The sequence below is a fragment of the Diospyros lotus genome, chromosome 12 (genome assembly GCF_014633365.1).
Source record: "Diospyros lotus cultivar Yz01 chromosome 12, ASM1463336v1, whole genome shotgun sequence".
Classification (NCBI taxonomy): Eukaryota; Viridiplantae; Streptophyta; class Magnoliopsida; order Ericales; family Ebenaceae; genus Diospyros; species Diospyros lotus.
In genome coordinates this window covers 10,915,266-10,928,678 of record NC_068349.1, presented here as the reverse complement: position 1 = coordinate 10,928,678, position 13,413 = coordinate 10,915,266, and the positions used below count along the sequence as shown (strand labels likewise).

The window sequence follows — 13,413 nt, the reverse complement described above, 5'->3', positions numbered from 1 at the left end:
GTAAGGCTGTTATATCCTATTTCTCATTTACGGTTTCCCACCAAATTTCTGACAAATAAGTTATAAATTAAACATTCCGCCAGATGACAAGCAAGAAAAGAGATGGCAGAGAAGAGGAACAGTGATTTGAACCTTTAATGTCCTATTGGCACTCTTAATGACAGCTTACCAAAAATTTTCTAGCTTATCGAATAAAAAAGAAATCAGATGAGGCCCATGCATTATTTGCCAATTCAATTTTACAAGAAACTTCTACTGGCAATCATTTAACCTCTCTGTCTCTCTCTTTAATGAGGTTTAAACCCTCGCTCTATTTTCATTTATTCTTGCCAACAATTAATGTGACCACAAAACTGTTTTGCTATGTGCCATTAATTGCTACATCTATTTCACATTTGGGAGCTTGTTCAATCATCAACAATTCTTAATCAATTTTTTCCTAAGTAAAAGGCGTTAGTAGACCCACAAGCCTCTACTTCTGTTTCCCCATTGCAGGTCTACATTACCTAAAACATGAAATTCACACGGCTGTCCAGGTTGATAAGATCATACCCATGAAAGCAAGAATGACAAAAATTGCTCTTCTAGCTAAATTTATGAATGAAAAAATTAGCAAACAAAATGACAGCTAGTACAAAACAGAGATTAGACTTTGGGGTAGCTGTTTTCCCTGCTGTCTTAAGATTTTTGCTCCATACAGAAAATGCAATCTTTCATGGATTGTGAAATAGCTAAAAACTAAATCACCCAGTTGACATGAGATCAAAACAAATACCATTATTATTTATGAGAGACAAATAAGCAAATTATAAATTTCTTAGAAATAGAGGCAATACCTGTTGTGGGGGCAGAACAGGATCAAAGGCCCCATATGGGTAATATCCAAACCAGGCAGTCTCTTTCGGTATCAGAACAGTGTCATGTTCAAACTGTTGAGGTGCAGAGACAGGATGGAGAATCAATAACAGCATGCTTCAACAGAAAACTATACAAGTTTCTAAAGAAAACCATAAAATTGGGCATCCCTGGTTCATGAAACTCCCCATTTTATAAGGTTAGGGATAGGGTCATCTTTTGTATGCAGCTTTACCCTTAAGTTACAAAGAGCGTGTTTCAACAATTCAAACTGTGACCTTCAAGTCAAAAGGAATAAATGCACCATTGCTACCAAAGTTTCCTCTCCCCATAAATAAAATAGTAAGAAGGGTGTCCCTAGCGTGTGAGGCTCCTGCTTTGGGAGGGTTAGGGGAGGGTAAAAGAAATCAAATACGAAAACGTAATATCAATATGAACATGCCAGCTCACCATGATAAGCACCAGGTTCTGTAAGCTGCTGAACCGTTCCTTGTAAGTGGTGTTTCTCTCATCAGGAAGTTCATTGTTTAGCCTGGGAAGAAATCTACATTTCTTTAAGTATCCGGGAACATCCTGCAAAAGGGAAAGTCATTCAGACCTCAAGTTGTTATAAGCTAAACAGTATCAATAAATTAATCTGCATTACTACCTATAACATTGGAATTCAATATCAAGAGAGTAAACTTCAATCAAATTTTAGTCATGCATAATCATCATACTGCCATCATAAGTGAACCTGGTGGATAAGTGATTATAACAACTGCAGGAGGGGCAAACTAGTGTTTTTAAAGGCTTGAAGCACACTCAAGCGCAAAGACGGGAATTCTCAGCTACTTGAGAAGGAATTTGGCAGGGAAAAGTGAGAGGGAGAGGGTATAGAATTCAGGAATCAAGGGGCAAGGTTTGAGAGAGAGAGAGAGAGAGGAGTGAGGAGGGAATTTGAATTACTTCAATTAAATTTCCATGATTTGAAATGGTTGAGTCAGTTCCTTTTATATTGATCCTCAGCAACAGATTGGCGCCAAAACAGTTAACAATCTCTAATACAACTTGTAATGCTATAACACCCCTCCAACTATGCTAATTTCCTTTATTTGTAAAGGCCTAATAGCCTAAGTACGTGACAATTCTCCCTCCCCCCCAAGCCATTTCTTGTCCTCAAGAAAAGTGTAGTAGGTTGGCAGTGCTAGAAACTGCTGTAGGAGGTCTGGCAAATACTTCCAAGTGTTGTTGTCCGAGTGAAAGGAAGACAATGACAAGCACTTGTGTGAGGGGAGCTCTTTGCTTGTAGATGATTTGTTTATCTAAGATAGCGGTTGGTGTCACTGAGTCTACTTCCCCCCTGAGATTAGGGGGAAGTGCTTGGCTAGCCACTTGTGTCTTGACAACTTTCTTGAGCAGGGAGATGAGAAATATAGGGTGGATCTGAGATCCCTTAGGTAACTGCAATTGGTAAGCCACTTGTCCCATCCTTGCAAGAACTGGAAAAGGCCCATAGAACTTGGGGCTCAATTTAGACACTGGTTGATGAGTTAGGGCCCTGAGATGTGTGTGGCTCAATTTCAAGTATACTTCCTCCCCTACTGAGAATTCACTTTCACTATGCCTCCTATCTGCCATCTACTTCATCTTGTTCTATGCCTTGGCCAATTTTGTCTTCAACAATTGTAGGATATCATGCCTTTGTTGCATATAGGCACCAATAGCTGCCACTGTGGATTGCCCCCCAATAGTTGGTAAGAGGGTTGGTTTGTAGCTGTACAGGGCTTCAAACAGGGGCATCTTGATTGAGTTATGGTAACTTGAGTTGTACCATCACTGAGCCACTAATATCTACTTATGCCACCCATTTGGCTATAGAAAACATAGACATCTTAGGTATGAATTTAGGCCCTGATTAACCCTTTCCGATTGTCTATCCGACTCCGGGTGGTAGGCAGTGGACACGTGTAATTTTGTGCCCAGAGATCGTAGTAGTTCCTTCCAAAACAAGCTGGTAAACGCCTTATCTCTGTTAGATATCATGGAGTGTGGTACTCCATGTAACTTCACCATGTTATCCAAAAAGGTTCTAACAACTTTCTGAGCTGTAAAGGGGTGGGATAGGCCAAGGAAATGACTGAACTTCGTAAATCAATCAACCACCACCAGAATACAATCTCTTCCCTCAGATCTTGGTAAACCCTCCATGAAATCCATAGTCACATTAGTCCATGTGTGCTCTGAAATGGCTAAGGGTTGTAGGAGGCCTGGTTGAACCATTATCTCATGTTTGCATCACTTACAAATGTCACAATTCATCACATACTTCTTTAGTAGTGGCCAATAGAAAATCTGCTTCACCTTCTGGTATGTATTTTGTATGCCTGAGTGTCCTCCCAACGGTAACCCATGCAAGTATTGAAGGATCATGTGTTTCAATGCCTCACATTCTCCAATTACTAGCCTTCCTTTATACCTTATCAATCCACTGATCAAAGTGTACCCTGGTTTGCTATTGGTATTAATGCTCAACTACTCCAATAACTCCTTTGTCCACACCCCCAACTGATAGCTGTCTGTCACTTCTTGGAACCAATCCAGCACTACTGCGGTAATAGTTGTTGTGGCCATCCCTTTCTTTTGTAAGTGTGTATGCAGCCTCTATTGTAGCAAGAACTTGAGGCTTTCGTGAGCTGTCTTTTTTATGAACTACCCTCCTTCCAAATAATGTCTCCATTTATCCATGACCATTAAGAATGCCATCAACTCCTCATCATAAATGCTAAGCTCTTAGTGTCTTGGGGCTAGGGCCTAGCTATTGAAAGCCAATGGCTTGCCATCTTGTGACAAGACTACCCCTATCCCTGTGTTGTAGGCGTCTGTCTCCAGCGTGAAAGGCTTGCTAAAGTCTGGCAATCCCAACACGGGCACCTCATTGATCTCCTTCTTAAGTTGTTCAAACGCTTCTTCTGCCTTATGATCCCATTTGAACCCATCCTTCTTCAACTGTTTTGTTAACGGTTTGTTGATTAGGCCATAGTTCTTCACAAATTTTCTATAGTAATTTGTGAGCCTCAAAAATCCCCTCAATGCCTTGATGTTAGTGGGCTTAGGCCATGCAGTTATAGCCTCAATCTTCTTAGGATCCATGCTAACTCCTGCACTGGAAATAATGTGCCCAAGGTATTCCATTTGTTTCCGTGCAAAGGCACATTTTGACCATTTGATGTACAACTGGTTGAATCTAAGGACCTCAAAAGTAGTCCTAAGATGCTCAAGGCGTAGGTCGAATGAGGCATTATAGATTAGGATCGTCGAATGAGGCATTATAGATTAGGATCTTATCAAAGAAGACCAATACAAATTTTCTAAGGTAGGGTTTAAATATGTGGTTCATGAGAACTTGAAATGTGGCAGGGGTGTTGGTAAGGCCAAGGGCATCACAATGAATTCATAGTGACCGCGGTGTGTCTTAAAAATTTTCTTTGGTATATCAATTGCGTTCATCCGAATTTAATGATAGCTAGACCTTTGGTCCAATTTAGAGAATATTGAGGCATGTTTGAGTTTATCAAGCAATCTTTGATGATAGGAATTGGAAATTTATCCTTGATGGTGATGGCATTAAGTTGTCCATAATTAACACAAAAGTGCCATGTACCATCTTTCTTTTTAACCAAGAGGACAAGTGAGGCAAAAGGACTATGGCTTGGTTTGATAACTGATTGGGTTAGCATGTCCCTTACAAGATTTTCAATTTCTGATTTAAGCTTGGGAGGGTATCTATAGGATCAAATATTTACTGGTTCAACATTTGGTTGAAGAGGTATGGAATGGTCCAAAGGCCTTTCACGTAGTAGTGACTTAGGTTCTACAAAGAGGTCCTAATATTCAACTAGTAATATAACAAGTAAGGCCAATTCATGTACCTACCATGAGACCTAAGGCTGTCTATGGCTAGCCATCGTGCAGTTCCCTTCTGATTCCCCATAGTTCTCAGGTTCTTCTCTCGCTTCAATTGAGAATAATTGTGCCACCTGAGATATTTTCTTCCTGAACAACTGTTGCAACCTCTTTCCCTTGATCAATTTGCAAGTTCCAATCTCCATATTTCCTTGAGAGCCACCCTCATGCCTTCCTTTTCAAGGGATACTTCCATCTTATTAAAATCAAAACTGATTGGGCTCACTCCCTTCATCCAATCTACCCCAATACTATGTGGCAGCCTCCGAGTTTCAGTAATCTCAAATCAGCTTCAAAGATTTTCCCCTGCATTTCCCAACAAAAACCCAAACAAGAAGATTTGCTCACCACCTTATTTCCGTTAGCCACGGTTACAGATAGTGGTTGTGTACTAGCCAACTGGCACTTCACCTTCTTAGTTGTCCAGTCATCAATGAAATTGTAGGTGCTCTAACTATCAATCAAAACCATTAGTGTGCTATCCTACACTCTACCCTCCACTTTGATTATCTTACTACTAGCCATTCCCTTGATCGCATGCAGGGATATTGCTCCATTGTCTTCTTCTTCCATTTCTTCCACTACTATCAGTTCTTTTTTCTGGCCTCTCCTTCTACTTCTTCCCCTTCTAATAGGAGCAATTGCTTCCTACATTGATGTTTGGGAGAGTACTTGTCCCCACATTGGAAGCATAACCTTGCTTGTCTCCTCTGCTTTACGAGTTTATCCTTCTGTTGTAGGGTTAGGGTAGATGATGGAGCTACTTGATATCTGAATCCTACCCCTGCCTTCAAGAATTCCTTCCCCCGTGCCTTCCCAACAGTCTGTATCAGCCCGTGATTGCCTCCTTCATTTTCCCCCCTCTATTTTCTCATTAATACCTCCACGAACAACTCTTGCAAAGAGGCCCCCTCAGTTGCTTCCTAAACCGTCGTAGGCTTCAACATCTTCACTATAGGCAAAAGCTCATTGCTCAATCCACTTATAAAACTTGATACAAAGTACTCCTCTGTCATGTATGGATTACGTCATAACGTAAGGGACTTCAATTCTTCAAATCTAAGTTGATATTCCTGTACTGTTCCTTCCTATTTCAGCTTGTTAAATTATTCTACTATATCCATCATACCACATTCTTCGAACCTCCCACACAGGCCCTTGGCAAACTCATCCCAGTTGCAATTATCCCTAACCTTGGACCATCCTTGGAACCATACATCTCCAACATTATTGAGATAGGCAGATGCCAGGGCCACTCTCTAGTTTTCGGCTACCTGGTGGATGCGAAATAACTTTTCACATCGCCTGATCCACCATCGAGGCTTTTGTCCCTCAAACATAGGTAATTCTACTTTTGGTCTCCAACGTCATTGAGATAGGAAGATGCCAAGGCCACTCTCTGGTTTTTGGCTACCTGGTGGATGCGAAATAACTTTTTAGATCACTGGATCCACCATCGAGGCTTCTGTCCCTCAAACACAGGTAATTCCAGTTTTGGTACTAGAAAACCGGATTGGTGTGGTGTGAATTGTGTCTCTTGTTGCCTTTTAACCGCATTTTCAGCCACTGTGGTGGGATCCACCTCAAACTCTGATGATCTGACATTCTGGTTATTGGTTCCAATTCTCGGAAGGATTGGTTCCAGCCTATCTCTAGGGGGGGAATTAGGCGAGATTCTTACTTGATTTTAGCTGGAAAACATGAGCATGAATTACTGCATCTAATTGTGCAGCATGTTGCTTTGCTCTCGTATCTTCTCCCATATGTGATTGCGCATATCTTCGTGTAATCTCTCTGCAACCGCATCTAACTTCCTATCCACCATCAATCTGATCACCTCCTCCATGAATCCCATGCAGTTCTACATATCCACCACCGTCGCCGTTAACTTGTTGCAATTATGACTCCATCTGCTTCATTCGGGTACCGTTGGCTATGGTGGACTAATCGCTTGAAATTCATCGTCCAAGAGCTTGCTCTGATACCAAAATGTCAGATCCTAGATCTGATAGAAAAGTGAGAGGGAGAAGGTATAGAATTCGGGAATTGAGAGAGAGAGAGGAGGGAATTTGAATTACTTCAATTGAATTTCCATGATTTGAAATGGCTGGGTCAGTTCTTTTTATACTGATCCTCAGCAATAGATTGGCGCCAAAATGGTTATCAATCTCTAATACAACTTGTAATGCTATAACACCCCTCCAACTATGCCAATTTCCTTTATTTGTAAAGGCCTAATAGCCTAAGTACGTGACAATACCTTACAGAGCTTAAGTGCAAAGTGCAAGTGCGTGCTCAATCAAAATAAAGCGCAAATTTTAGAGAAAAAAATAAAGAAGGAATATAATAACTGCACTAAATTACTAGATAATACTATCAATACAGAAATTCCTGCCAAAAGAGAACAAAAGAGGGTCTTTTAATTCATTTTTAGTGATTCAGTCTAGATTAAGGCAGTCATCTGAATTGGAGTTATAATTCTCATCACCTTCATCATTGATGACATTTAATTGACTTCTTCAACCAAAACTAGCCATGAGCTAGAAGTTGAAGTTAGTGCTCCAGTAGTTGCATTGCATCCTTTGCTTTTACTTATTAAATCTATACTCTTCACCTCTAGCCATATTAGCAATAGCACCCCATGTCAAAAAATATAACCAAATACTGAATCATTCTCCTCTATAGCACCCCAAGATATTTATATAATAGATCGGTGCATCTTGGTGCATTAGGGTCCACAGTAATAACACTTTTTAAACCGTAAAATAGTAAAATATCAAAAAAAATAAATAACTGCACCTTGCGTTTTACAGAAAAGCACGCTTTTAGCACTTAGGCTAGGCTTTCTCTTTTCGCATTTAGGCTAGGTTTCTCATTTGTGCTTTGTGTAGACTATTAAAAGCACTAGAACTGTACTTTACACTTTAGTTGCGCTTAACGCTTGCTTTTTCACAACACTGGGGCAAACTATGGCTACAAATGGTACTCTGTAGCAACTTTAAACTATGGCCACACATGATACAGGGTAGTGAGAGGTCTAGGCATAACTGCTAAAATCAGTAACATTTCCATTCAGTTGGTATGTTACTTTTCTAAATGCTAAAAATTTTATTTGTTAGCTATGTTTCTATTAACTGATTATAGGAAATTTAAAGTGGATGGCACCCAGTAGTGTGCATACTCGCTTTAGGAATATCAGTAAAGCCTAATATATGCCTAAAGGATCAGACAAGATCACTAGATCATTATTATAATGCGCTATTTGGATTTCCCTACATCAACACACTGGCTCACTTCTTGCGGTACTTGATTGAAACAGAAGGCTTAGAAGTTTCACAATTCAAGGAGGGAAGCAGAGTTATACAGAATATCAAGCATAATGGATTTCAATAAGAGACTATGAGCTCTTGTACTATACGTAAGAACTAACAATAAAACATAGAAATGACCATTGCAGAAAAACAGAAAACTTTTGGTTCAAGAATCTGGAATATGTATGGACAATTTTACAGAAAGTGTGAGGAGAATGCGAAATTTTACACATCAGTGACCATTCCAAATTCCGTTTGTTAGCTACACATCATACTTATAGATAAAAACAATAACATTTGGTAGTTCATAGATTACATGTAGACAAAGAAACAGATTACTTACATTTGGTAGTTTAAGATAACCACTGGGAGCCAAGTGAGCCTGCAATCCACAAATTAAAATTGAATATGTGGCCCTTGTCAGAGACAACAGAAACAAAAGTTAAAATTGAAAAAATGCAAAGAGAAGCCCAGATCCAATCTTCAATAGGAGTTTTACATGTAAGAAAATTCTCCAACACTAATGTCATGTCTGAATAAAGTTCAAGGAAAGATGGATACTTGGATATAGTCACTGTAGACTTCAGTTTTGATCAGGTTGTCCACCAAAATGCAAAAGATGCCAGACTGTAAAAGAAAAATTCCAATTCTAAATCAATAACTGTCATAAAATATATATATTTCTTTGAGTGAATAGTAGATGATAGGGAAAAACCAGAGTACGTTTATTTCAATAGCAAATAGTAGTTGGCAGTGAAAACTCTAAAGTACAACACAGTTGATAGACCTAGGCTAGAGCCCAGGGAGTTTTCTCAGGCAACTGACAATAGTTTATTATAGTTTAAATAATATATTGTTAAGTGTTAACTGTAGCAAATGTATGAGTTGATCAGGAACTCAAAAAGACTTCAGACAAAGAATAAACCCACATCAGATATACTCATATTCCAAGTCTAGTTCAATTTTGGAATACCACATTTTCCAAATCTCCATTTTCCATTTGGAAAATTTTTGTATTTGAATAAGTTTTCTGGTTTCCTGTTTTCAGTGGAGCAATTTTCTGGAAAACTGGAATTGTTTTCTACAACTAAACAGCCCCCTAAGTTACTCTGTCCTTTCTCGGTAAAAGTTGGTCCAATCACAACTTTCTATCCTTGACTTGTATAGTTTATAGGATCCATCATGTTGCAGGTAAACCTTTGGGTTACTATTCCGCCTCCCACATTACCCACAACCTCTGCGCACCTTTCATCCAAATAGAATTTAAAAGCATTGTGAATGAGGTAATAATAGTAAAAATATTATAATAGCACTTACACCACAAAGAGGAACAGAAGCTGTACCAGCATGAGGTCCTCCTAATGAAATAAAATTTTTTACCTGTTCAATGGAAGGGAGAATTTTTATCATTGTCAAAGACTGGGAAGTTAAGGGAAACAAGACATGTTGCACATGAACAATCAACTGAACCATTATCAATGAATGAACTGAACTTTTGGCTCATCATGCCATAGGTATAGATTAAATACTATGTATTGAGAAAAAGTAAGTAGCATAACTCTTGAAAGCAACAAGTGAATGTGAAATCTACTTGTTTTCTAGAGTAAAATACTAAAAACTTGTTGAATGACTAAAGAAAATAAATTATTTAACAATAATGGAGCAAGTGAATGTTGAATAGAAAGAAGCTATCCTCCTCTCCCCCACAGAAAAAGTCAATGGCTTCTCGAAAGGTCAGGTGTAAAACCAAGAGGGTTTTAGGGTTCTTCATATTTTGGAACTCTGAGGTTGCAACAGTTCAAGAAGCAATACAGGAAAACTAAGAATGCACATGTCACAATTTATATATTCAAGAATGAGATGGGACAATAGGATCGATTGCAACAATCAGTATTAAAAAGGAAATAACATCTTTCATATGATACTTCCACCTCTTTTTCCCAAGGTCTAACACCAATTGTGCCAACCACAGCTTCAACTCTTCCATGAAACAATTTTGAATCTTCACCACAACAAACTAGAACGTGGCTTTATGCACAAGCGTGTGTGTTCAATCTTTTTCTTTCTTTTTTCCTCCTAAGGCAATGGTTTCAGCAGTTCATTCTCCATATCATTAGCCATAGCACTGCATCAACTAAGGCCAGTTTTATTTTCTGTTCTTTTTCTTTGATAATAAACTAAGGCCAGTTTTGAATTGACATTAAAAGGTCAGTAGTCTTTACAGTTCCATTCTTTGCAATTTTTCACAGATTCTAACAGGTTGCAAGCTTGATATAGGATGAATAAACAGGAAAGAGAAAGTAAGCCAATCCACATACTTCACAAGGTGCTTCTATAAACATTCATAAACCCAACGAATGAGAGACAAGTCTAATTAAACTAACCAGCCAGGTACAACTCAAGAACTTAACCACATTCATTATGCCACATGACCCACAATTTAGCTACAATGGTTGGGGACATAACAAATAAAACAGTTTTTCAAATGATAATTCGTACAATAACACACTCAAAATACTTTGGACAATATAGAAAAATCTTCAGGCATGAACAAGAAACCAGGAAACCAGCAACATTCTAAAATAGATGATTCTTACAGGGGGTCCTCCCTCGCAAAACTCTACGACACCTCGACCTATTAAGTTACCCTGTCCACCAAAGAAAAATTATTGAATACTATAACCTCTGAAGTTACCTGAGCATCAGAATTCAGATGAATATTCAAGAGGATTATTCAGTAAGAAGCAGTAAAAATTGAAAAAGATATAAAGAAAAACAGATTATAGGAACAACTATTTTATACAAACAAGATCAGACACTCATTTTCTTTCTTCCCAGTGGAATTAAATGGAAGCGTGACAAAAGTATTAAGAAATTGCCATGACTTTTATGTGGGAAACCTTCCTGATTGATCAACTTATAGTGCAAATTCTGGATGCTTGAATGTGTCTACAAATCACCCATATAAACCACCATCAGATAAAATCAACATGCCAAACAAAGCTTACAAGACATACAATAACCCAAACATAGACTGATATTTGAAAATAAACAATAATTAAAATGAGTGTTGTCAGAAAATTCCAGAATTTAACCAAATGTCAAATCTCTTGCTAAGAGGCGCGATGACGTTTCTTGAAGATAGTCAGAGCCTCCACTATGCAAGGGATCAAGAAACTCTTATGTTTGTTGGTATTCTAAGTTTTACAGAGGTATAAACTTAAATTAATCCTATCCCATGTTTGGTACAAAAAATCCTGAATGAGATACAGCGTGACATTAATGAAGAGAGAGAGAGAGAGAGGTAAAATTGTCTCCAACACAAAAATTTAATCCCATAGAAGTGGGATAATATAATACTTGGGGGGACTTGGTATAAATTTATTCCAGTTTTGTGGGATAAATTAAAAATGGAATAAATTAAGACTTGGCTAAAGTTTTTTTTTTTTCTGTAAGTTACTTGGCTTAAGTTATCCCTACTCATTTGAGATGCCAAACATGGTTACCCTTTTAGATGGCATTACCACTTTCTTATCGCCATACCAAATGGGCCTTTACAGTTTTGCACTAAGAGATGGAAAGCAAGTACTTATCAACCTCAAATCTAGGGCCCAATATATATATATATATATATTTACATTATGTAATAGTGTTTTCAGATATTTTCATTATGAATATATTATTATTCGAAGGCAAATCTTCTGGACTTCCTATATGAATGTCTTTTGGGATGCCTTCCTAAAATATAAATGTCATTCGGAGTTCCTAGGTAATGTATGTCTCTTCTAGTTAATGTACATCTCTTAGGTGGCCAAGTCTATTGGGCTTCAAACTCTTTAATTTAACTAATTTAAATCATTTTTCAACAAAATTTGTATGTCCCTTTTCTTGAATCAAAGTTAAGCAGGTAAGATACAACCAGAGTCAAAGCAATGATAATAACAAACAAGATGACACATAAATGGAATCTAAAATGTCACTTTACAATCATTTCCAGGAGACATCTCTGCTGCATTTACACAGCACATAGTCTCAAACAATTTGAAAACTGAAGGCCTTTTCCAACTTTCTTGAGAGATTCAGTGAAGCTGAAGTGCAAGCACAAAATGTTGGCTGAGATTCATTCAGTTGAGTTGAGCAGGAGAGTGAATAGTTCTATGAATAAATGTTCATAAGGGTAAGGAGAAGGACTAGTTCTCTTTTCTGCAATTGCTAACATTTTGAGCACACATAAGCACTAGCAAAGTTTCTAAACTGAAAGGCAGTCCTCAGGAACTTTCAGCTCCTGGCCAGTGGCCTAGATAAAATTGTTCACAATGTCCAGAGATATGAAAGTGACTTCAGAATATGTTGCCATTGTTCAAGGGAAGGAGTTGTAGCGTTGAGTAGGGACGGCAATGGTGTTGCCCATTTACATACTTAGTTTAACAAATTTTCAAGTAATTCTTATGCCTATATCTCAATTTTTATACTTGTTTTAATTTTAAATGGGTAATTGAGACCCATTGGGTATTTACATACTTGTTTTAATAAATTTTCAATACATACTTGTTTTAATAAATTTTCAAATAGGCATTATTCCTATATCTCAATTTTTATACTTATATTAATTTTAAATGGGTAATTGGGACCCATTAGGGTAACTGGGGGCCATTAGGGGACCCATTGCCATGGCTAGGGTTAAGTCCTTAGACAGTAATCCCAACAGAGGACTAATGTTTATTTAAGGAATTGCATAGGCATGTTTTGCATTCTCATTGAATGCCATCTCCTCTTAATGTTCAAGAACCAGATTGAGAAAATTCTCACAAGACTGTTGTTACATGTGAATCTCATAGTTCATTCAAGAAGTTTCTTCAATTTACCAATCAGAACACTTCTTAACTTAAAAGTTAAAAGTAAATGATTGATACTGAGATTGATAAGGAATCATCAGAAATGGTGGTTTTGAGACTCCCAGTACAAGAATTGTTGCATTTCTCAATGAGAAAATACCCATTAAACAGATCACAAGAATACCAATTACAGTACCTATTATCCAACTCACCGGGGTAATGTATTCAGAACATAAATATATCTTTTTGGTTTTTGGCTTTACATCTCTCTGACCTTGTATTGAAACACATAATAGCACAATTGTTGCATTTAAAGAAAGTTTAGCTTTACCAAGGTCTGATTAATTATTAAGCCACCAAATTTGTAGAAGTATAGTGAATACAGTCCAGTGCTATGGCTATATCCTGGTTTTCACTGCAACTACTCTTGCAGTTGCTACAATGGGAAACTGGGCCACTCCTGGCAG

General features: G+C 37.9%; 1 protein-coding gene across 1 annotated transcript in view; it reads right to left on the bottom strand.

Moving 5' to 3' along the window:
- The window catches only part of LOC127814111 (uncharacterized), a 34,620-nt gene that overhangs the window by 900 nt on the left and 20,307 nt on the right, over positions 1-13,413 (bottom strand). The window contains exons 6-11 of the mRNA XM_052355376.1: positions 10,709-10,759; positions 9,429-9,491; positions 8,673-8,738; positions 8,455-8,493; positions 1,306-1,428; positions 837-929 (exon numbers count right to left, since the gene is read on the bottom strand). Coding sequence (XP_052211336.1) covers positions 837-929; positions 1,306-1,428; positions 8,455-8,493; positions 8,673-8,738; positions 9,429-9,491; positions 10,709-10,759 — 435 coding nt within the window. The remainder of the gene's footprint in view (positions 1-836; positions 930-1,305; positions 1,429-8,454; positions 8,494-8,672; positions 8,739-9,428; positions 9,492-10,708; positions 10,760-13,413) is intronic.